Raw genomic sequence first — 24238 nt, 5'->3', positions numbered from 1 at the left:
GACAGCCATAAGGTCCCCTGGACAAGCAAGTGGGCTGAGCCCTTGTGCACAGCATCAGGCACCCCCAAGGCCAAGGCCAGCCCACCGTAGAGCAGGCTAGGTCCCATGCGTGGCCCAAGCCATTGTGGTCCATACAGAGTAAAAAGGCCCATCCATCCCCTGTCAGCCTGTCCCTAGTGCTTCTGTCACCCTATGAGGCCTCCGTGGAGCCCATTGGCAGTTGTCCTGTCCCCTCTGCCCCTAGACCTGCCTAGACCTCAGGGTCCAGGCTGCAAGTGCCCCTCAGAATGGGGTTGTTGCTGGTGAGGCCTGCCATGCTTTCCTCTGATGTAGGACTTAGTAGGCTGGCCTGTAATAGCCCAGCTGACCCGGGGACCTGGCATAGGGGTCTCGGAGCAAAGACGCTGGGGCACTGCCAGGCCTGGCATAATGCACGTCTCTCCTGGGGGCATCCCAGACCCCGGCTGCAGGAGAATGCGGCCCAGCAAGGGTAGACCTGGACAGCAAGGAACCCTTGGGGACAGAGGCCTGACTGTCCCCCAGGGATGCAGGCTTCATGGACTGAGACACTATATATGTTCCCAGCCTGGATTCAGAGAGACGGAGGCCACAGCCTAATGACCAGTCCAGCCTTTGGCGCACCCTCCCCTCAAACCTTGTCATTGCTCCCTCCCATTGCTCTGTCCACAGGCACAGCTCTGGCCCCTCCCCCAAGCCACCTGTGCCTTGGCCACCCCAGACTGACCACAGTGCCAGCCTCTCCTTAGCTCTCCATGGCCCTGTGGCCAGAGTGCCCTGCCCACCTGTGGCCCAGCCTAGGGTCACCCTGAACTCCCCATGCTCTCCCCCAACACTGCCTGCCTTAGAAGACCTGCAGACTGCCCTGGCCATGGGGCGGGTGGGGTGGGGAGGGATGGGGTGGGGTAAGGTGTTTGGAGACCCATCCAGGAGGCACCGACCCCTGAGCTGTACAAGCCAAAGGCCAAGACCACCCTAGTGAAGACAAAGGCTCAGGACCCAGAAGTGGCCCACCCAGCCTGTGTCACCTCACTGCCTCATCCGAGAGGCTGGCTGGTGCCAGCCAGGTGAACGCTGGGAGAGCACTGTCAGCTGCCGACAGCCCGGCAGGTATGGGTGTGCCAGCGAGGTCCATGTTCCCGTGTGAGACTCCCACCGATTTCAGGCTTGATTTGGTTTGGTTTCCGCATAGCGGATCACAACTCACTACATGGATTTTATAACCCACAGAGGGAACATTGTCTTGAGTCCAGTCCTTGGTCGCTGTCCAGAAAGTTTCATCTCAGAGAGCCCTCGGAGTCGGCCCGGGTGCTGGGTATGCGCAGTGCTTGTGGCCGTGCTGTGCGTCAGCCCCCTGGCTACTGTTTGTGCAGCTTGTGACCGGGTCATTGGCCAGGGATAGAGAAGGCATCCTCTTCCCTGAAGCAGCTTTTCAGAAACAGCAGCTTGTCCCGGCACTCTGCTAGCTCCTGAACTTCCGGCAGCTCCTCCGAAGGGCCGTTAGCAGCCCCAGCAGCCTGCCTGGCCCTGCCTGACTGCCGCATCCTGGGCAGGATAAAGCCATCAGCCACTGCCTTGGGCACATGCAGCAACGGGCACTGGGTTAGGAGCAGCCACTCCCAGACTCGAGGCCTCTGCTGTGGCTGTGCCTGGGAGCCATGGAAGGTCCCAGGGCTGCAAAGTTTTCCTAAGTCACATCCCAGCTGTGTGGCTGCACCAGCACACGCATAGGCATCCTTTGATCCGGTTCTCGATGGCGCCAAGACCCTGGAAGGCTGCACTTGCCCAGCACTCCCAATTCCTGCTGAGGCAGAAGCCAGGGTAGGGCAGAGATGACCCAAATACTTTTTTAAGGATGAGCATTTCTGAAATCCATCGTGTTAGCCACAGGCAGAGGGTCCCCACTGGGATATCTACCCACGTCTCCAACTTCTCACTGCAGGAACGGCCTCCAGCCACTGCCAGTGGTTTCACCAGCCTTTGCTCCTGGGGGTATGGCCCGGGCAGCGCCCAGGAACGCAGGAGAGCACGCCTTGCCAAATAGAGTCAGACAAGGGTATTAGCCTCGTGGGCTGCAGGGGGTCCTCTGGAGCTGAAATAGGAGGTACTTTTTGCACTCTGGTTTCCTCCCAGTGAGAGTGGCGCCTACGAGCCCCAGGCCAGGCCTGAGTCTGTTGGCAGCTTCCAGGCTGCACACACCTGCATCCTGCCGTTCACTAATTTCCCATCAGTGACTGACCGCAGGGGGACGGGGATCAAGCCAGCAAGGTTTAACGTAAAGACAAATAGGGAACAGTTTTCATTTCAGCTGAAGCAAAAATGGACTGGAAAAAGCATTCTTTTCTGCAGTGGGAGGAAGGTCAAGGTGAGAGTAGGCCGCAGCCTGCTAGCCTGCCCGGGGGCCCTTTCCCTCTCTGTGCCTGGGCCATTATATGGGGGAGCAGGGCACAGGAGCTCCAGGCCCTTACAGAGCCAGCTCTCCCACTGTTGGCCTGGGCATTTGCTGCCCCAGAAGTGGGAGTCTAAGGCACACCTGAGTCACCCCCTCAAGTGACAGGATGCCCGCCATCAGTGTCTCACCCCGGGGCTGTGGCCAGCACTGGCAGCAGGTATGGTCTTTTCTGGCTCTAAGATCCTTCAAGCCATTGATTCTGAGGTTCAGCGAGAGCAGAAAGCAAACAGTGATGTGTACATTTGGGGGCTCCGGGCCTGTGCTGGGGAACAGCAGCACTGGCAGGCCCGGTGGCTGCCAGTGTCCTGGTTGGCCTGCTCAGGATCCCCAGGGGACAGCTCAGGTCAGACGGGCAGAGTCCCTTGGCTGGGGACAAGAAAGCGCTCTGGGTACAGGGCTACCTCCAGCTCTCTCTGGGGCCCTGGGTGGGGCCGGGACACAGCTGTGGCCCCAGGGTTATGTACCCACCTGTGCCCATCTGGGTTGCCAGGGTCCAGGCTGTCCCAGTGGCACAGTTCCGGGCCCTATCTCGTCCCTTGCCCAGCTCTGAGTAGTCGGGGCAATGCAGCCACCAGGCCCAGCATGGGCTTGGAGCTTCAAACAGCCTTGCATGTTGCCACTGGCCACAGGGTGAACGGAAGGGCAAGAGCTGGGCCGGCCACACTTGTATCGTGGCACCCTGGTCCTCAGACCTGTGCCAGGGACCAGGGGCGAGGTGCTGGGGCCCAGGCCGCAGTCCTGACTCTCTGGGGGCTAATGTCCAGGTGGGGAGATGAGGGCAGGGCAATGGAAGCTGCTGGGTCCCTGCACTGTCGTGGGGCCCTGCACACGCGACCTCTGAGCCCTTGGCCCAGCAGCATGGCCCCCGCCACACAGATGAGGAAACTCAGGCTCCAAGAACAAGTTGCCCTAGTGGCATGGCTGGTCTGTCACCTAAGGAGGAACCTTGGCTGTCCCCCACACAGGGGGCTAGGAGAGCTGGGAGGCTGCTCCCCTTTCCACTACATAGGGTCACCCCAGCCCCTTCCATACTGTAGTGGGGAAACCAGGCACCAGCGAACAGGCTGGCCCATCAGGGGTGGGGGGCATCAGAGGCAAGGCTGTGTGCGGCTGAACTGCTTCGTGCGGCAGGAAGTAGCGCTCTGCTGTTTCTGGCAGATTCGGAACACAGGTTTCAGGCTATTAGGGCCTGAGTTATGGCTTTACCGCAGTCTGTTATCTTGTTTAAACAGCCCTGGCTGTTTGAAGTGGCAGGCCTGGTCACGGCTGTTACTATGAGGTTTGCAATTGTCACTGGATGGGAGAGCGGTGGGGGCCGGTGGTGGGGACAGGCAGGTGGTGACTCTGACTTCTGGACTCCTCAGAATATGTCCCCACCCCAGAAAAGCCCCATCTGTCGCTGGCCTGAGGGCTGCAGGGCAAGGACCTCTAAAATGGGCTCTTCTGAGTCCCCTGGGGTGGGCAGGAGCTGAGAGAAGAGACCATGAGGGGGAGAGGGAGAGGTGGTGGCCCCTCTGAAGCCCCCCTCATCCCTGGGGAAGGTCAGGTGCCCATGAAGACCTGAGACCCAAAAGTGTCTGGTGGCAGGTGCGCTCATCCTAGTTGCTAACCTTTGCGTGTCACTCGCTAATGTCCCTCCTGACAAGTCCTGAAGCCTCAGGGCTGTCTGTCTGCAGGTGGCAGTTGGGGGTGGAGGAAGCAGGAGCTGGCGGAATGGCACGTCCTCACCCTGGGAACACAGCGGTGGAGTCAGGTCCTGGGGCCTCAGTACACAAAGCCCCCGGGGATTGGCCACCAGGGGCCAAACTAGGGAAATAACACCTGAGGCTTCATCCGCCACGACTCAGGGTCACGTCGTTCCTGATCATTTTAAAGCCAAGGACCACCTGCTTATCAAATGCCTTCCAGCCAGTTTTGCCAGTGACCCACCAAAGGATGGAGCTAGAGTGAGGAAGGACACAGGCCAGCAGTCAGTGAAAGGCCAGGACAGTGCCCAGCCCTGCTGTCCTCCACTGTCCCAGTCATATGTTAAGCATTGGAGAAAGAAAGGCTGGGGAAGGGGGCGGCCTCTGGGCCCCTCCCCACCCACCCTGTCAGACCAGACCTGCCCAGTGTAAATGCACCCGTGGGGGATGGCGGGGCAGGGCAGTCGGGCACGCACGCCTCCACTCAGCCCAGCCCCCGCACCCATGGCTGCCACGTGGAATGCCCACAGCCTGCACCATCTGGCCCTGCCTGCCACAGCCCCATGTTCGGCAGACTGCCCTGGCGGGGTGCTGGGGAAAGCTGTCCCCTCGACAGACCGGGGACCGCACTCCTGGGCCAGCCACGAGCCCTAAGGAGTGGGTCCACGGGGCCTCAAAGCTCTGCAGCAAATTAAGAGGAAGGATTACAGCAATGGTGACTGGGGGCGTGTCAAGTGCAGAGGGAAGGCTGGGGAAGGCCTCTGGGAGCCTTTCCTCCCTGTGGGTTCGGAGGGAACAGCATGGCCCCGAGGCGGGAGGGGAAGGTGCGCGTGATGGTCTGAGAGAGCTGGGGAGAGAGTGTGGGGTCATCCAGTCATCTCAGAAGCCCTTGGAGAGCTTTGCCCAGGGGAGAAAGGCGACCTGGTTGGCTGTGATGGGGCTGTAATGGGAGTCACACCACAGCAGCAGGGAGTCAGGTTTCAGCAAGAGGGGAAGGTGGAGGCAGCAGGAAGGGGAAACATGGACAGATTTGAAGGGACAGCCCTGCTCTCCCTCCTGCCCCTCCCCCCACATCAGCTCATTGGCCATCCCGCCTCCCTCCACGCTGCCTGCCCTCTGGTTTGCACTGTGTAGTGCTGGACAGTTGGCACATGTCCCCTCCTCTGAGTGACTCAGTCCTCATAAGTCAGGCTGCTCCTTGCTCTTCTCTGTCCCTCGAAGCAGGGGAGTGCTCAGTGGAGCTTAAGGTATATCCGAGAGTGAGGCCCCCGGTCCAGAGAACAGGTGCTGGGAGGACAGCCAGGGCGGGGCTTGCGCCTCGGCTCTGCGCTCAGCTCTGCGCTCAGTGCTTGGTCGGGGGTCACGAGGCCTCCAGGGCCCTTGCTATTTATCTCTTGACCACATTTCGTGTGACTCCTTTCACAATAGGCTGGAATATTGCCCCCTCGTGGCCACCAGGCCCTGAGGCCCTCAGGGAAGGTAGAGCTCCAGCAGAACCAGGCTGCTTCAGGGCTGCAGAGTAGAGGGCTCCTCGTTCAGGCCCCACCCTGTGGGGCTGCCTCCTGCCTGGCTAAGGCCCCAGGCTAAACACAGGTCACCCAGGCTGAAGTGAGCAAGGAAAAAGGGGCTCAGATGGAAAGGGGTGGGCGCTGAGGTAAACGGGCACCTGACCAGGGGTCCTGAGAGCAGAGTGGCTGGAGGCGGCTGTGGGGTGCCAAACGGGAGTCCCCCAGTGGCTGGGACTGTGAGCTGCTGTCCCTGCTGTATGTCTCAGTCTTGACACCCCAAAAGCCCAGGCTTGGGGAGTGAGTTTGGTTGACCCTGGGTCTGGGGAGAGGGACAGGCAGGTGGCTGCACTCCCTCCCCATGGACCCCCATTGCCCACGTGGCTGGTCGAAGTGTCGCCGTTCTGTGCAGCCCCTATAGACTGGCTCCGGGAACAGTCAGCGGCTTATTGATCCACTGGCCTCATTAATCCGGCTCTCCAGTCCAGCACAGCAGCATTCAGGTTTGCGGGAGGAGGAAGTGGGGAGTGCTGACCAGACCAGTCTGGAAGTGACCCTGGTCATCCACCTCTGTCCCCAGACCCCTTCCCGTTTCCTAATGCCCGCAGCGGTGGGGGAAATGATGCCCCAGAAGTGTCTGGCTGTCTGAGGCTCTCCTTGGAGCGGGGGTGGGGGAGGGGAATGATAGGCAGAGGGCGGAGGCGGGCGAGGTGAGCCCCTCTAGTCCCAGTTTCCACATCTGTACAATGGGGACAGTGGGGGGAGCCCCGCCACAGCGTCTCCCCCTGGTGTGTCTGGGAGCCACTTCTTACAGACGAACAGAGCTGGACACCTACCCAGATATACCATGGCAGCCTCCACACAGGAGGGATCGAGGCCCCTCACTGTCGGGGTGGTTGCCAAGGCAAATTCTGCCACGGTGACATGCACGAGACGCCACTTAGGGCTCCTTCAGCAACAATGCCATCTCCCGGCCTCCCAGTCCACCAGAAGGCCCACCCCAGCCAGGAGCAGGTCACTGGAAGGGCCTGCCTATCCCTCAGGGAGAGCAGGGTCCCCCCCAAACTCCCAAAGGCCCTCCCCTACCCCCACCCCAACGAGCAGACGGTGACGGACAGCTTCGGAGGGACTTGGCCTGGCTCACATATCCGCCACTTCCTCCCGCCATTCGTCTGTCTTGGTGTGTTAGGTTCTGAGGGTGGAGGCTTCCTCCCGGTTGTCATGGAAATGGCAGCAAGTCTACTGAGTGTCTGGATACTAAGCTCAGTGGAGGGAGGGGAGCAGCCCCGCTGGGCAGCAGCTGCTGTCACAGACTCAGCAGCTCAGCACTGGCAAGGCCCTGAGGGGCTGTCGTGCTTCTGAGCCTGAGAGCACAGAGGGTAACTCAGAGACCCCCCAGCCTCTGTCCCACTGTGGGCGGCTGAACATGACCGCATCTGCCCTCTCATCCACATGGGGTTGTGGTGATTCTGTCCAGGGCTGGGGAAGCCAAGCACACAGGCCCTGCCCTCCAGGAATCAGTTCCAATAAGGGGACTCAATTCTGTGGGGCTGGCTGGGGGTGGAGAAGCACAGATTCTAGCAGGCAACGGGAACTAGGGCTGCCTGGGGAGGCCCAAGCTCCGAGTCCCCGTCCCTGCAGGCATGAGCAGGGATGACTCAGGCTCCTCCACCTGCTCCCTCGCTGGGCCTCTGCAGAGAAGGAGCAGCTTGCTGCCTGGCTGCACGGTTTTGTCTGCCCATCTCTGTCTCCTACCATCAGCCCCCACGTATATCATAAGCTCCTTGAGGACAGGGGAGGGTGTATAATGGCCTCCCCCTCAAAGGCAGGGTGGCAGGCAGAGTCTCCAGGCCCCGGCCAGGCAAGCGAGGCAAGCCCACAGCCCAGCAGCCAAGGGAGGCCAGGAAATCTCAGGCCTGGAGGCAGGACCCAGCCACTGCCCCCGAGTCCATGTGGGGTGTGGTGGGAACCAGAGAATGGCTATCAGGACAGGCTTCTTAGAATGGGAAATGTCGAAGGAGGCCTCAGCCCAGCGCGCAGGCCAGTGTGAGGGTGCTGGCAGTGCTGGCACACGCAGGCTCCGAGCTGCCCCAAGTCCCCTGGGGATAGTGGTTTGGGACGGGAAGTGGCGGGCCTAAGAGCACCTTGTAGTTTGGTGGTAGAATGAGGGCTGGCGCCGGGCCTGCACAAACGCAGGACAGACGGGCACCCCCACCCCACCCACCCCAACCCAACCACGCTCCTGGCACTCCAGGTCCCTGACAGTCCCACATGCGCCGGGGTGGGCTGTCTGAAGTCCAAGTTCCCCTGTTGCTGCCAACCAAAGGCCTGCGGTCATGGCACCGGAGAAGCCACGGGAAGTTGCCTGGCTCCGGGTCCCAGTGTCACATACTCAAACGGGTTTAGTCTCACCCATGACACAACAGGAGTCCCACCCCGGGCACCCGAGAAATGACAGGCATTGCCCCTGGCACTGGTGCCCAAGGCTCCCCCTCCATCCCATACCCCGGGGGCTCGCTTCTCCCATCCCACGAAGGGGGGCACCCAGCTGCATTTCTGGTTTCCAAGGGGGGCCTCTCCTGCTTCCCCAGCTGCCTGAGTCCCTCAGCTTCCTTGCCCCCCCCCACACACACATGCCAGGCTCTGGTATTCGCCGGGTCGTTTGCCCTGTGACCCTCAGTCAGTAGCAACCCGAGACACTGGGAGGTCCAGGGTCCCAGTCGTCAGAACACCTCCACAGGGTGTGTGGCCAGAACAGATGGCCGGCACTGGGACAGCGGGTCTGGGGTCGGGGAAGGAGTTGCTAGCTGTTGGAGGAAGAGATGGCCAGCCCACAGGACGGTTGTCCCGGAGCCTAGATGGGACAGTGTGGTCTGGGAAGGCCCCCCTCCTGCAAGGGTGGGGCACTTCAGGCTGGGTCCCAACAAGCAAATAACAAATACGGGGGAGCTTGGTGCAGCTGAAACCCGTGCAGAATCACCAGAGTGGGCCCCTGGCTGGGGGAGTCGAGAAAGGTCTGCCAGGGCCAAATCCTGACGCGCCGGGAAGACTGTGGGGACGGGACCTGACTGCAGCGAGCAAGGAGGCCGCTGGGTGGGGACTGCGGTGAAGACATAAGAGACCAGGTTGGCCTATCAGAAAGCAGAGGGGACTGTGGGTGGGGGGGGTCTCCAGTGCACCAGGGGGAAGGCGCTCCTGCTCCCTGGTACGCCGTGCTCCGTGAAACACGAGAGCAGAGAGACAAGCACATCCTGGCAGGAGCGAGTTCTGACGCCCAGTTCTGGACGCTGATCTGATCTGGCCCGCGCTCCCACGTACGGGTCCCCCAGACCAGGAAGGTCATGGGGGACAGCTGCGTGGCCACAGTTCCTCGCTGTGACTGCAACTCCTCCAGAAGGAGAGCAGAGCATCCTAATGTTGGCCAAATAGCAGACTCCCCCCCACACCCCCGCTGGGGACAGCCCCCCTGCCTAGCACCCCTCAGCGTGAGGGAAGAGACAGGCCAGGACCTTCCTCCTCTGAGCTCCCCTGGGACAATCTGGGAGCCCAGAAGAGAAATGAACTCCAGAAGGATGAGGACCCTCACTGGACTGGCTGGCTGGGGAAGCACAGGGCTTCGAGCCTGGGGTCTGGGCCCAGCCTGGCCTCTTCCCCTCGGTGCCCAGGGCCGTTCTCCCCCTGCCTGCCTCCCCTGGCCACCCAGCAGGGCTGCCCGAGCACCCCCAGGCCTTCATAGACATCTCTGCAGTTCAGTGAGCAGAGACACACACGCCTCTCGCCCTGGACAACTTGTCCCCCACTTCTGTGGGGACAAAGCACACGCTGACACCCTGAGGGACCAACACCACCTTGAAGTGGTCTCACTCCGGCAGCAGCACAACCCCGGCACTGGGTTCCATAGCTGCAGGTCCCCCCTGCCACCTGCCCCCTGCGGTCGCCATGCCCCTGTCGGGACCTAGGGCAGGGTCTGACTGTCGGGTGCACCTGCTGCCCTGCCAGGAACGTCTGGGGATGCCCAGGCCCGACTCCCTGGGCAGGGCTCAGGGTGGTCCAGGGGGTCATGAGGCTCCTCCTGTCCACCAGGCCCACAGCACAGGGCTCCGGGCCTCACCGCCCCGGCCAGTGATTGACGGAGGAGGGGCCATCACACCACACTGAGGGTGGACCAGACTGCTGACTAGGGCTCACCACTCAGTGTGTCAGCGGCGCCCCTGTGCTCCTTGAGCCACACCCTGCTGGCTGACAGGCAGCCCCTACCGTAGTGCCCCCAAGCCTTCCACTGCAAACGGAGCCCAGAGGGCCAGAGGCTTGTCTGTCGCTTCATGAAGGGTGCCGGCTTGACACCCAGCCTCGTATGAAACCTCTCCCTTGGTGTATCCAGCCAGGGTGCCACCAGGCGGCCAGCCTCACTGCCCAGCTCCCGCCCTCGGCGCCCTTGGAGCCTGGCACCCTGTGCCTGGACAGGCCTGGTGGCTCAGCTGCGGGATGGGCAGCCACGGGGATGGCTTTGTCCCTGGTGAATGGAACTCATTCACGTCCATAGCCCGCCCAGCCTCTCGGCTGTACTTCCACTCTGAAAGTCGAATTCACGGTTCCCATGAGCAAACACTGCAGGCTTTTCTACGATGGGCAGACTGGGCCTTCCAGTCCGTAACAGAACTGAGAACGCGTTCTAGAGACAAGGAAACTGAGTCCCAGGGCCAGAAAGAGCCTCCCCCGGCCTTTGCCGTGTCCTCTCCTCCACCCCTGCCAGCACGCCTGCGCCGCAGCTCCAGGCCTCTGCGCTGTTGCTGGGCATCATCCCAACACCTGCCCCTGTCCCCGGGCCCAGGCGCAATGCCTCCTACTCCAGGATGGCTCCCTTTTATCTCAGAGCCGTGGCCATGGCGGCTGCCAGCAGCACCTAGTGCCTGGGTGTGGGGACCAGGCTTGCCATGCGTGTCACACTTCAGCCCTCAGCCACCTCGTGAGTGAGGTGCACTTATGGACTCCACTTTACAAGTGAGAAACTGAGGCTCAGAACCGCTAAGAGCTGGTGGCTAGCTGACCCTTGTCAGCCACTCCAAAGCTGCCATGCCAACCCCTTCACTTCATCCTGCCCCGGACAGGCTCACCAAGAGCTCCCATTGAAGGCTCTCCGCTCACGGAGAGCAGCGCCACCAGGCCACCCCCAGCCTCTCATGCCTACAGCAGCGTCATGTGGAAAGGGCATCTGGACAGCGTCTGCCCAGGGAGACGAGGAACGGGGAGGACTGTGCAGGCTCAGTGTCAAGGTGCCTGTCTCCAGGTCACCTGGGCCCCAGGGTTCAGGCTGGTTCTGGGAAGAGCTGAAACCTTGACACCACCTGTGTCCTACCTGAGGCTTAAGGCACTGCAGACCCCTGGTGGGGCCCACTGGCCTTGCCCTGCGCTGTGACCACAGGGGTCCCTGTGGGGTGGGGAGCTGCCAGAGAGCGAGCAGGCAGGATGGGCCAGTACAGGGCCTTCCCCAGCCACACGCCATATCACACACCGCCTCCCTGGAAAGTTCCCTACAGAGTGAGAATGACCCATCAGTGTTGGACGGGTCCCCACCTGGCTGCCCCCATGCAATGCAGACTTCATGGGCAGCACATTCAGCGTTTTCATATGGCTGCCCCCAAACCAGTGTGGCCTTGGAGGACTGGGAGGTATTGGCCACCCCACCTCCGGAGTGTGCATCCACACGAGACAAGGGGTCAGGAACGGGGGTACTGGACCAGCATCCAGGAGGGCGGTCCACGGGAGTGGGAGCTGGTATGGAAACCGAGTCAACCTGGAGTGTGCCCAGGCCTCCTGGAGGGGCTACCAGGCCGGGAGAAGGGGCTGGGTGCCCCGAGGGGAGGTATCAGGGTTGGCCGAGGATCTGAGTCAGGTAGGCACACCTGGACAGGTGTTGCCAGATGGGGACCCGAGGCCCCATAACTAGTGACCAGAATAGTGAGTGCAAGTCTTTGTGTTCGTCACTCCGTGAAAAGCACATTCCTCTGTGAAGCTGCTGTGACTGCCCTCTCCCGTGAGGGGCCGAGGCTCCAAGAAATGAGCATCCCCCCCAGAGTGGCACCGGAGCAGGTCTGGCCTCTGAGGTGCAGGAAGAGGGACTCAGGGAAAGTGGGGCCAGCCTCTTGGCAGGGGGATGAGAACACCCCGATCATGAAGGGCCAACATGGCCCCCTACAGAGTACAGAGTTTTGTTCCCAGGATCTCGGTCAGGAAATGGGAGGAAGAAAGGGTTTCAGAGCCTGCCCCTGCCCCTCCTCCAGGGCCCCGCCCTGAGTCAGCAAGTCCCCACATCCAGGACCCGGGTCCTAACGGAACCCCTGTTGTGGCCTGTGAGGAGAGAACTGGGGGGACACTGCCCTCGGGGGAAGTCTTTCAGGAGGGGTGCAGCGGACCAGGGGTCAGAGCCTGGGGCTCTGAGGCCCTGGGCTTCCATTTCCCTGGCCCACCTGCCCACAGGATGCTGTAATAGGCTGGAAAGTGATGTGTATGTTATGGGCGAGGTGTGGGGGCAGTTAGGCCATGGCGAAGAGACCTGAAGATGCCCAGGAGGCCTGGCAGATTGCAGATATGCTGCCCAGGGGGTCCTACGCTCTCTCGCAGACTGGAGGCAAGCTACGTGAGACTGGAGGAGCTGGCTTGGAGGCCTGGGAAAGGAGGCAGGATGGCCTGTGAGGAGAAAGGGCTGGAGGCTGGAGTGAGCCCCTCAGAAGGGCACATGCTGGAAAGACCCAGGCAGGCTGGCAGGCTGGAGGTCGTCAGCCAGCTCCCTTACCCTGTTCTCCTCCCTCTGCCCTCTAGAAACTACAGTGCGTTCAAGGGGCTGAGAGATGCTGCTCCCCACCCAGCAGGCCGGGGGCCAGAGGAGGGCGCCTGCTGTCCCCTCTCCCTCAGGCAGGCCAGTGAGCTCTTGAACCAGTGGGAGGCAGATGTGCTAGGAAAGGCCACCTGGGCAATGTTTGGGCAGACCCTGCTTGTTGGGGGACCCAGGCTCCTCATTTGTAAAACACAAGAGTTGGACTCAGGTGTCCAGGGTCAAGTCCAATACCAGGTCTCTAGGAACTAGTCATTGCCCACCCAGGCAGGGTGCAGGAAACTAAAGGCAGCTCTCTGGTGACACGGCTCATGGCCTGGCCTGTTAAATCAGGGAAATGATGATAATGGACATTCGGCCTGGAACTCAGGGCTATCCTGTGCCCCACAAACAGCAAAGGAGCCGGCTGCGAGGAGGCGGGCCTCACAGCAAAGCGGGAAAGGGTTCGGAGCCAGCAGGTGCTGCCATGGTGTGTTACAGGGGCCAGGGGGCAAGTGGGGAAGGCCCAGGTGGGCATCGGGTCTCTGCGCATGAGCAGTCACAGGAGCCTCCCAGAGGAACCAGGTGGACTGGAACCCATGACCAACACAGAGGTGTCACTGGCCCCAGGGGCCCAGCGAGTGCTGGCTGAGCCCCAGCTTGCAGCGTGCAGCCCTCTCCCCTGTGTCCCGGAGCTACCTGAAGCTGGGTGGCCACATCCCACAGTGGCTCTGTGCTGGGGGTTCAGGGAGGCGGATCTTCCCCTGAGAGGCGAGAGGAGATCAGAGATGCACGTAGCACCAAGGTGAGGGGCTGTGAGCGGCACGAGCAAGTGCTCCCTGGGACACAGCGGCAGCCATAGGACAAGGCCCACAGATCCAGGCTCTTCTGGCATCAGCGCCTTCACTCCTCCTCCCAGCAGTCCTGACACCGAGTGCCTCAGCCACCCCCCGCCCCGGCCCCCGAGTTACTGACGAGGAGCTGAAGCCCGGAGCGGAGGAACAACTTGCTCCGGCGCAGCGAGCACGGCGGCGACAGCACTGGTGGCCCCAAACCCCGTGCTCATAACCAGCAGGGGAGCCTTCATGGAGAATCAGGGCTGAGGGGTCAAGGCCTCTTCACTAACCTTCGCACCTCAGCTCATGCTCATCTCTGGCCTCCCCAGAATGTTCCAGGGGCCAGTCTGGACTGCGCCAGCAGGGGTGCCCATGCATGGCGGCTGTACGTGAAGTGAAGGCCTCCGCCACTGAGCTGGGCGCTGAGCAAAGACTCGACTCAGGCCAGAAGGCTGGGAGCCTCTCTCTTCGGGCCAGATGATCAGGAACAGCCACGGTCCAAGCAGGCAACTCCCACACACCACCTTGGTGGGACATCTGTTCAGTGGTGTGGGGCGTATCTGCAGCGGTCTGAGCAAAAGCTATCCTTTTTACAAATGGCCAGGAAACGACTTCGGTGCCACCCCGGGGACTGTGCCCAGCCCCCCACCGTTTCACAGTGTCTGACAGGCTTTGTCACAAAGCACTGCTTCCTCACCACCAAGCGGGAGATTCCCGCCATTGCGCAGGCTCCCGACAGGGATCATCTGCTCTGTGTTATTCATATAAACGAATGTGCAGACAAACCCCAGGCTCCTCGAAGGTGCCATCTCCCTGGTGAGTGGGCCCTGGAGAGAGCTGGGTGGGCCCCAGAGCCCTGGCTGGGTGCGTTTCCTGCTAGGAGAAGCATTCACGACTTCTGCTGCCTTAGCAGCTGGAGAGGTAAATGCAAGGACGACTTCTGGCTGAAAGAAGGTGTGCTTGGTGGAGACTCGGACTCAGCTGAGGCCCGGGAGTTGGCTGCCCAGGCCTCCGTCTCTGTCTCCCTGCGTGTGAGGTGGGTTGTGCCCCCACCTTGCAGCGTGGCCTTGAGTGGCAGAGGCAGCTGCTCTGATTCCGGGTATGAGGGGAGGATATGTCGGGTTGATGGAAGTGGCGGCAGGACAAGGGGGTGACACGCTACAGTGATGCCAAAGCTGCTCCTGGCTTCTCTCACCGAAGGGGCCCAGTAGGACCACATGAGGATGGTGCTTAACCTGCCTTACCAGCTTCCCGGCTCTCAGAGGCAGCTCTGACCCAGGACACCAAACGGGCAGAACTGGGTGGCAGGGTGGAACCTCCCCAGGATCAGGGAGGGGTTTGGGGAGGAGGAGAGTGGGGCCACCCAGGCCATGTACACCCAACCAGGGGTCAGGGTACACCAGGGAGGGCCCCAAAGGCCATACTGAAAGGCTGTTTCCTGGTGCAGGGCACAGCCAAACGTGTGCCACAGAAAGCTGAGTGGAGGTACAGGGGCAGGAGGAAAAGTCAGGGGGGGCTTCCAGGAAGAGGAGGCCTTGAGCGAGGCCATGGAGTATGAGCAGAATGTGGAGAGGTAGGAGGAAAAGGGAAGCTGGCGGCTGCACTGCTGCGGTCTGTGGGGAGACCCTGGAGGCTGGTGGGCTCCCTCCTCCCGTACTCACACTCACACGTGCTTCTCATGGTTTCCAGAGTTACAACCCAAAATAGCAAGCTCCGTTTTCAATGATTTGAGATCTGAGGCGTCAGGGTGCTGCTCTGCCCACCTGGCAGCGCCTGGGCTGCAGGAACAAGCGTGCTGCAGTGACGGTGACACCGTGGGCATAATGTCAAAGGACCAGAGGGCTCTGGCCCCACCCCACCCACCCACTTTGTGGCAGGGCCATGGGGGCAGGGCACCGGCACAAAGGCTTTTCCATAATGCCTGTCATCTCCCTGGCACCTAATGATGGCCAGTGTGGCTCCTATGGTTTGTCCCAAGGAAGACAGGGAGCCAGAAACCTGAGCCCCGGAGTGCCTGCAAAGCCAGAGGAGCCACGGGAGCAGGCGAGGGCCAGAGATGAGGGTAACGCCTGGTCTATGGTCCTGATGTGACTGCACCACCACAGTGATACTATGAGCAAGTGCGAGGGGTGGCCGAGGGCACTGCTGCCTTCCTGGCCACCTCAGGGGACGCGCGCCTGAGTTCCAGGACTTCCAAGCAAGGACCGTGAGGCCCAGAGAGTTGTCCCACTCCAGAACGTCTGCAAGGGGCGGAGGCTCTCACGGGGCAGAAGGGCTCTTGGTGCATCAGGACTCCTGGGGGCTGGTCATCGGGGTCTGGAGTCAGGGACCTGGAGCCTGTGCTGAGCAGGAGGATAAGTTGGCCGTGCAGTGGCCCCTCCGGCCACTCCACTCCAGAACCAGCAGCTGAGCTTTTCCCACCCACATGTACCCCCCAGCCAAGCCCCCTGAGTGACTGGTGGTCTGCGTATACGCTCCACCTCAGCATGTGGAGAGGCCTTCCTGCCCTTCCTCCCAGGCCCCACAGCCTGTCTGTCCAGGCGAGGCTGGGATGCGCACAAGAGCCGCCCGGCTCTCACCCAGGGCTCAGGGAGGCAGGCCTTGTCCCCCAACCAGATACTCTTGCCAGGACGCTGTCCATGTCCTGTCCCCTCTGGCTGGCCCTCACTCTGGGCTGGCCCACCCACTCTTGAAGCCCAGCTCCATCCCCACACACTGGCCTGCTGAGTCCCTCCTGCTGGTGGCCCGACCATGCCCCTCCCAGCCTTGGGGGAAAGCCCCGTGCCTTGTGTCTGGGGCTTTAGCCCCTGTCAGAAGAGCTGGGACCTGTCACTGACCCTCCAGGTGTGCTCAGCAACTATTAGTTCAATGAATCAATGAATATGTGCTAATGGCTGCATCTATTATTTATCTGATGTAAAATGTGGGGTCAGAAGTGCAGCCCCTGATTATGACATCACCCCTGTGAGAAACGACAGCTCTGTTAGTCTCTATGGAGTGGCTTCCAGGAATCCGTAAAAGCTAATTGCTCCCCCGCAGAACGCGGCAGCCCTAGCGCACCACTCAGCTCGCACGTTCAGGACGTGCGCGGCTCCTCCTGGCACTGCTGGCAATGGGGCCTCAGCACTCTGTCTATCTCTGCAGAAGGCCCTCCCCCCAAGACCCGAGACTCCTCACTTTTCACAGCTTCTGTTATTCCCGGAGCTTGTTCGAAAGGAGGTGCAACAACAGTTTTGAAAAACAGGATCAGCAGGGGTAAAGTGTGGGATCTCCGGGCAGCTGTCAGGGGTAATGACCCAGCGAGCCCCCAGGCGTCCTCTCTGCATCCAGCCTGGTCCCTCCTCAGCACTGTTGCTGTCGGGCCTGTACCTCACTCAGACAACTCAGGGCCTGTGGGATAGTGGGGTCTCAGTGTGGCATCCTCCCTGGTACCCCCACCCCAGGGTGACTCCCTGGAGTCCAGCAGCACCACCTGTCCCCCTGGGATGGCAGTGAGCCTGGAACTCTGGGCCGTGGGACTTGGAGCATGCTTCATGCCTCTCTGAGACTCAGTCTCTTCGCCTGTATAATGGGCACAGGAAAGTGTGAGGATCGGACAAGCTGGTGCCCTGCGTCTACACGGTGGGCACCAGCTGCATTTCTCGCTGTTGTTACTAGTCAGTGGTACAACTGGTCAGAAAAGTGCTTAAATCCGAAGCCTCGGATCCAGGCTAAACTGGTTCTAGACTTTGGACACTCGGCTGTCATTTTATTTTTAAACAAGGGGTGCTTCCACCAGCAGTAATTCACCAGCGGTAGAAGTTCCACTTAGCAGTCAGACTGTCAATTCTGTGTGGAAACAGTGGGTTTGGGAGTCAGATAAACATATTACGTTTCTTCGAAGACCACACTTACTACAGCACATTTAAGGTCCTCAGTCTGAGGGGTGGTAAAGAAGGGCCGGGCACCACGCCCTGTGGCTCCTGCACCTTCTGAGCCGCCATCCCATGCCACACCAGGCGAGGGGTCGGGGAAGCACAGGATCTGCCTGGGCTGGGAGAGGCCATGTGTGATCTCCAGGGACCCCGAGGCCCCACAGGGACAGAGGAGCCTTCCCCAGCTCTCTGAACTGGAGCCTTTGGCGTTGAAAGTGCAAGCCACACCCCACAAACTCCAGACGAGGACTGACAGCCCCACACGTGGAGGGATCAGGGCTCGCAGGCTGAAGCCCCAGCAGGCCAGAGCTGGCCGCCAAGCAGAAGGCTGCCTGGGCCCACATTGAGGGGGTGTGATGATAGCGTCTCCCATGGGAGATGAGCTTGCATGTGCAGGTCCAGCAGGCTGTGCCCTCAGGCTGTGAGGGTGGAGGTGCCCCACTCCACCGGGCTGAGGGAGGCCAGGCTGCTGCCCCAAAGCCACATATTGTCACTACTGGGGCTGAGAGGAGGGACTGGCAGGGAAGGAGACGCCAGGTTTCCGGGGCTTGGACGCAGAGGCCAGCCACTTCAGGGCTCCAGAGCCTGTGGGAGACGGTGAAGACAGTTGACCTGGCAGAGGAGGGACTTCCCAACAGAAGGGTGCATTGGTGGGGGCCAGCTCCGGGCTGGGAGACTGCCAAGGCTGGGGGCCTTTCCTTGCTGCACCCGATTAATGCCAGCCTGTTCCCCCCGCCCCCCAGAGTCGAATGGCAGAGAGCCTGCGCCTTTTCGACTCCATCTGCAACAACAACTGGTTCGTCAACACCTCACTCATCCTCTTCCTGAACAAGAAGGACCTGCTGGCAGAGAAGATCCGGCGCATCCCGCTCACCGTCTGCTTCCCCGAGTACAAGGGCCAGAACACCTACGAGGAGGCCGCCGTGTACATCCAGCGGCAGTTCGAGGACCTGAACCGCAACAAGGAGACCAAGGAGATCTACTCCCACTTCACCTGCGCCACCGACACCAGTAACATCCAGTTTGTCTTCGACGCAGTGACAGATGTCATCATACAGAACAATCTCAAGTACATAGGCCTCTGCTGAGGGGCTGGGCCAGCCCGCTTGCCTGGGACGAAACCCCTGGGGTGTCACAGCCCAACTCCACTTGTGCTAGGGAGACCCAGCCTGGGGGCAAAAAACGGGGGGCCTGAGGAACGTCCCTCCGCCCCTCTGCCTCCTTGGCCCCCCCCATTTCCACAAACATAAATATATATGGATAGATCGCTAGGCAGGTAGACACACGCACGCACGCTCACGGTCTGGAGACAGCCAAGGCCCCCAAAGCGGTGAGGTCTCTCGAAGACTTGAGGAGCTGCCACCAAGGTCCCTACAAGCCCTTGCCCCTCCCTGAATTGGCCGCACTCTGCATGGGGGCCCCCGTGGGACTACTGGGGAGGCAGCTGGGCCACCTGGAGGGGCCAGCCCTGCCCTAGAATAGCGGCCTTGCCCCTGACCAGGAGGGAGGACCAGAGAGGGTCCAAGCCCCTTCCTTGCAGGACGTGCCCACCTCTGGCCGACTCAGCTCTGGAACCAGGGTGCACAGCCCTAACCAGACCTCCAGCCACTCACAGCCCTTTTGAAACAGCTTCAAAATATGCAGCAAAAATCCATACAATAACATGAGTGGCGCGCTTGGTTTGCAACCAGGCCAGCTGGGTTCCAGCTTTCCTTCTACTCGTCTGATGTTTTATAAATCAAACCTGGTTTTTCTTCTCTGACATCCTTTTTTTTGGCCAAACCTCGTGGTGTTTCGCAGAAAAAAAAAAAATACAGACAATTTCAAATGCAGTTGAGTGTTCTTTTTTAAAAATGCAGATTTTCGAAACCTATTTTTTTTTCAGGTGGTCCTTTTTGTGTCTGGCTTGCTGAGCGTAACAGTTGTTATCTGGATGAGTCTGTCCCTTGCTCCCGAGCGACGCTGGAGCGACGTGGCCGCCTCGAAGGGCAGCGTTGTACATACGCCTGCGCAGCGTCCTCTTGTTACTGGTGCGGTTTCTGCTTCGTTTTTATTTCAGAAAATAAATGTGATGTATTTAAAGAAGGTTCTTCACCTAGGAGCGAATGAACAATAGCTAAATGTCTTGGTACTTAAAGATTAAATTATCCGTGTGGCTTTGCAAGTAGAGGAAGGGAAGGCGTGAGATGGGGCCCTGGCCCCTGAACACCCTGCGCCTGAGGCTGAGAGCAGCTGCGACTCCTGTGAAGGCTCAGCCCACGTTGTAGCCTGAGGGAGGCCCTGCTGGGACCGCCAGCTCTGGGGCCCGTGGCACCTGCCACCGTGAAAGGACCTTGGCCAAGGGCTACGTGTAAATCCGAACCCCCGCTGCCGCCGAGAGGGAAGGCACCACCAGAGACCCTGCCAAATCTTCTCTCTTCGCCTTTGTTTGGTACCCACATGTCCAAGGTCAGGGCGCAGAGTTGCAGCCAAGGACTTTCAGAGATGTACAGAGGGAAGAGGAGCTGGTATGGTGTGGAAGTCAAAGATTGTCTGCTTTAAGAAAATAAAATATCCTGAATGAGCCAAGCCTCGTCCCAGCATGCTGTGTGCAGGGCTGACATCTGGGAGGGCAGCTGGGGACACCTTCCACCCTGACCTTCCTTTTTCTCTGCACCACACTCCACCCCACATGCATATTTAGGTAAAAATCACCTAGAAATGAAATCAAGAACAAACAACCTCACGAGAGGAAAGGACCTGCAAAAATGGGGAGCCCTGCCAGTCCCCCGTGTCCCCGGGGGCTGAGGTTTGGGAGTGATGATGGCTCCTGCTGTCCCCAAGACCCCACCCAGGTGGCACTGTCACTGCGACTCCTCATACTCTAAAGACACCTCTGCCAGGGTCAGAGTTGTCCTCACAGAGCAGAAGAGGTGTCTGGAGAGCCCGTAGGGTGCCGATATCCCCCCCCACAGTGTAGGGTGGACCCTGTAGGGTGTGGGGAGGAGGTGCCTCTGCAGGCCCTTCATTTGCTGACTATTAGAGGCATCTCCTTGTGGTGGAAAGTGCTAATCAGAAGTCAAGGAAGTTTGTTCACCCTGCGCCAGGCCCCTTACAAATTACTCATTTAACACTCACTACCATAGCAGGTTGTCTGTGGTGACCCATTATATAGATGAGGAAAGGGTCCCAAGATCAAGGTCAGGGATTGGTAGAGATGTCCTTCCCAGGAGGAGCAGAAGGTGGAGGTGCCTCCTGAGGCCTGGGTCCTCACCTGGCTCTGCCCCTGGTCACTCTGCACCTGGACAGAAGGGACAGAGCCCACGGGGAGCACAGAGCCCCCCTTCGTCACCTCCCGGGATCGAGGACCTACACAGGGCCCTGGATGAGGGGCGGTGGACAGACGCACACTCACGGTTGCACACGCACAGACACGCGGCACTCAGACACACACATGAACCTCGCTCTCTCCTCTCGCCCTGCCACCCTGAGCCCACGCGGGGATTCCCTTCATGCCGTCCCACGTCACCAAACAGCAAAAGCCCAAGGGGGTTCCTGTATAAAAAGAAATAACGTGTGGCACAATCATTGAGACTTATTTTGCGCTTTTAATGCCAACCGTGAAAAGAGCAGTAATCTCACTGTGAGCATCTTTAACCTAAAAATACACAGCTAGAGGGAAATGGGAGGGTTCTGCCTTCTCTCCGGAGGCGTTCGAGGACGGGAGGAGGCTGCCTGGGGCCAGTGCTCCTCCTGGCTCCCACCCTCCGCTGCGCCCATTCTTCCTCCGGAGACTGCCGGATGTCCCCTTCGCCACCCTCAGTCTAAGATCCCTCTGGCCCTCAGAGCTCAGCTCCCTGGGCGTTGGAGGTCCCCTCACTCCTGCACTCCACCTCTTAGTGAATCCCCACCGGGGCGAGGTGGGAAGAGGCGTCTGTACTGTCTGACCCTTCCCCTTCCTCCACGTGCCCGAACAGCGTCCAGCAGGTGAAGGCCTGAGCTGAGCTGAGCTGAGCTGAGCTGAAGGTCCAGGAGGAAAATGAGCTGGGGGATCAGCACGGGGCGGGGGTGGTGTTGAGAGGAGGATAGAGGTGATAGAGCACCACCTGAAGGACACAGGCCCTCCCTTGTGCAGGGGCAGCTGGTCCAAGCCCACCTTCTGCAAGTGACTAACTCTTCCCAGGTCCGACCACCAGTGCCCACCATCCTCTCCTTGGACATAGGCCCCATGGACATTGTTCTCCTCCCCCGCAGGTGATGCGATGGGGAAAAGACAGTCACAATAACCCAGCTCCCCTCTGTGATGGCTCACAGCACACGGGGCCCCTCCCACTCCTGGGAAGCTCGGAGCATTGAGTCTATAGGGTCCAGCACATGCCCCTTTCTTATGACCTGGTAATCTATACCCAATCTTTTGTCGCAAAATCATAAACATGTAATTCTATAACATAACAATATCACACTCAAGCACACCACATGACATTTAGGTGAATGTTCTCATTGCTGTCCACCTCCTGTGAGACATTCCAGCCACACAATGGCATTATTTCTGTCGGACCCCATATTTTACAGAAAAGAAAGCAGAGACCCTGAGAGGGGATGACTTCTTAACATCACACAGGGTGCAAACAAGGGACCCAACTGGGTCTGGGTCCCCAGGGGCTGTGCCCCGTCTGTCCATACCTCCTCGGAGCCCACCGAGGCAGAGCAGCAAGCTCTAGGAAGGGCTGCCTCACACTGTGAGGACGAGAGGGCGGCACTGAGGATGGATGACACCCGCTGGGCTGGCCTGGCCGACCGCTGCGGGGAAGGGACTTTGGTGCAGAGTGGGTCCTGGGCCGGGTGCCAGCTGGTCATGCCCAGCGCATGCCCAGGGAGGACCTGATCTTTCTGGTAATTCCATGTGTAATGGGCTGTCCTGAGCCACCTGGGAATGTTATGAAAACCTTGGAGAAGGCTGGGAAAGGCCACCTGGCCCACGAGAGGGCATAGGAATGGACACTGGAACCACGGCCAGGCCTGGCGGGGTCAGAGGGGAAGGCTCTCCCCACTGGAGAGGCAGGTGGAGTGGGAGGGAGAAGGGAAAGGAGGCATCTGGCAGGGGCAGCAGGCTGGGACTCAGGTGGGCAGCGTCCCCACTGGTGGTAGTCGTCCTTGGCTAAGTCCAGGAAGGGGACAATAGCCCCTCACAGACAGGCTGCCCTGCACCCAGTGCCCCTGCCCCGCAGATGAGAAAGGAAAGACCCACCCCTCCGGGGCAGCCCCCTGAGGTGACAGGGCCAGGAGGAATGGAAAGGGTGGGGACTGCTCTGCACCACCTCACCCAGCAGAAGGGGAAGGGCACCCCATGTTGCTTCTCCAGCAGCCGCTCCACCTACCTCCAGGACTCCCACAGCTTCAGCTACCCCCCGACACAGCCGCCTCTGACTTCTCTCTCTAGCCCTGGTAGTATATGACTCCAGAAACGTCCCCCAGCACCTCCAAACTACCAGGATCAAATCTGTGTCCAGACATCTCTGCCTCTGTGCCCTGTCCCTCCCTGGCTGTGTCCTGCTCCTTCCTAAGGCCAAGGAGCCAGTCTCCACAGCAGGGGCCTGAGGACATCCGCATGGCCTCCCGCCCCCAGGGAGGGGCGCCTGCCTCCACCTGCACACTACCCCCAAACCCAGGCTGCACACGAGGGTCAGGATGGAGCGGTCCTTATTTCATACTGCAGTTAAAGCCGGGCCAGCAGCTCCAAGCCCGGCGCTGGAGTGAGTGACAGGGGAGCGGCCAGGCCAGACTCCCTCCTGGGTGTATCGGTCAGGGCTCGAGGCCACTGTCAGAGACAGGGCCCAGGGGGCCCAGGCTTGGCCAGCGGGTCTGATAGGGGGACACTTCCCGGGTCCCCTACGCTATTCAGCTGCACCCCAAAATCAGTTACAGAAGAGCCCTCACTTTCAGCATTGGAGCTGAGCACCTGGCCACAGGAGACGCGTTTCCTCCAGAACCACCCGCTGGCTCTCAGGGGAGTCTGGACTTGCAGCCTCTGCGTGGCATTTGCCTCCGCAATCCTGGTTTCTCCTCACCTGCCCCGGCCCCACCCTGAGGCCAGAGGTCGCAGCTGAGCCCAGTCACCGTCATCAGTCTTGTGGCGCCCCTTGGTGGTTACTTTGGGAAACACACAGTAAGCCAGACTCCGCCCAGCAGCAGGACTCGGATGAAAACCTCCACTCCCCGCAGATACCCCCCGACACATTTGTCAAACGAACGAAGGGGTGAGTGAGTGAACAGCAGCAAGAAAACAACTAACAAGTGATCTTTACAAACACAGTGTAAAACCCACCAGACAACCCGTAGTTGTTGAGTGTCGGCCAGGAGTCAAGCACATCACCAGGGCAGAAGGCGCCTTCCAGTGTGGCCGTGGATAGAAAGCGCATACTAACGACCACCAGCGTGAGGGCTGGCTGGGCCTCGAGTGCAGGCCATCCTGGCAAAACCACGCAGGCGCCATGCTACCCATTGTTACCCATGCTCGGTGATGAGACGTGGGCTCCAACGGGCTTTGCTGCACCAAAGTCACCACTGGTAACGGTGGAGCCACTGAAACACGTGCCCTCAGCCCACCCAGAGCCCCAGGGAGAGCACCCCAAAGGACACTGGCCTGCCCAGAAGGCACAGCACTCAGAGCCCCCACACCAGAGGGACCTCGTGGGGCACCCACCACACTGCACGTCTCCCTCCCTCCCTCCAACTAATGTGCCCCAGGCCCCCAGTCTGGACACATCACAGACAATGCGCAGCACCCAGGAAATCCTGAAATAAAGGCAGATGCTGACCAGCCGGGCCCTCGCTGAGGCTTGTCAGGTCCTTAGCCCCACCCCACTCCTCACAGCACATCCACAGCGTGTAGATTCCGGAGAACTTTGCAGGGAGGAGATGCAGGGGGTGGGACCGGTCCAGCAGAACCCAGACTACCCTAGAGCTATTATAATTCAGACAGCGTTGGCCTGGCGAGGGCTAGACAGGGAGACCTCCATTCCAGTGACCTTCACAAGC

General features: G+C 60.3%; 2 protein-coding genes across 4 annotated transcripts in view; one reads left to right on the top strand and one right to left on the bottom strand.

The window, feature by feature from the left end:
• The window catches only part of GNAZ (G protein subunit alpha z), a 55982-nt gene extending 36182 nt beyond the window's left edge, over nt 1-19800 (top strand). Inside the window, exons 3-4 of one of the 3 annotated variants that reach the window (XM_053927942.2) lie at nt 17965-18290; nt 19107-19276. In XM_053927942.2, coding sequence (XP_053783917.1) covers nt 17965-18290; nt 19107-19134 — 354 coding nt within the window. In that variant the 3' untranslated portion in view covers nt 19135-19276. Of the gene's footprint in view, nt 1-17964; nt 18467-19106 lie in introns of those variants that run through there. The other 2 variants (XM_053927944.2, XM_053927943.2) reach the window with 2 other exon arrangements.
• RSPH14 (radial spoke head 14 homolog) overlaps nt 1-24238 on the bottom strand; it is a 77125-nt gene that overhangs the window by 45708 nt on the left and 7179 nt on the right. The window lies entirely within an intron of this gene.

This window comes from Desmodus rotundus, chromosome 7, assembly GCF_022682495.2.
Source record: "Desmodus rotundus isolate HL8 chromosome 7, HLdesRot8A.1, whole genome shotgun sequence".
NCBI lineage: Eukaryota > Metazoa > Chordata > Mammalia > Chiroptera > Phyllostomidae > Desmodus > Desmodus rotundus.
Note: the sequence above shows the minus strand (reverse complement) of the source record. Positions and strands in the feature narration are given on the sequence as shown.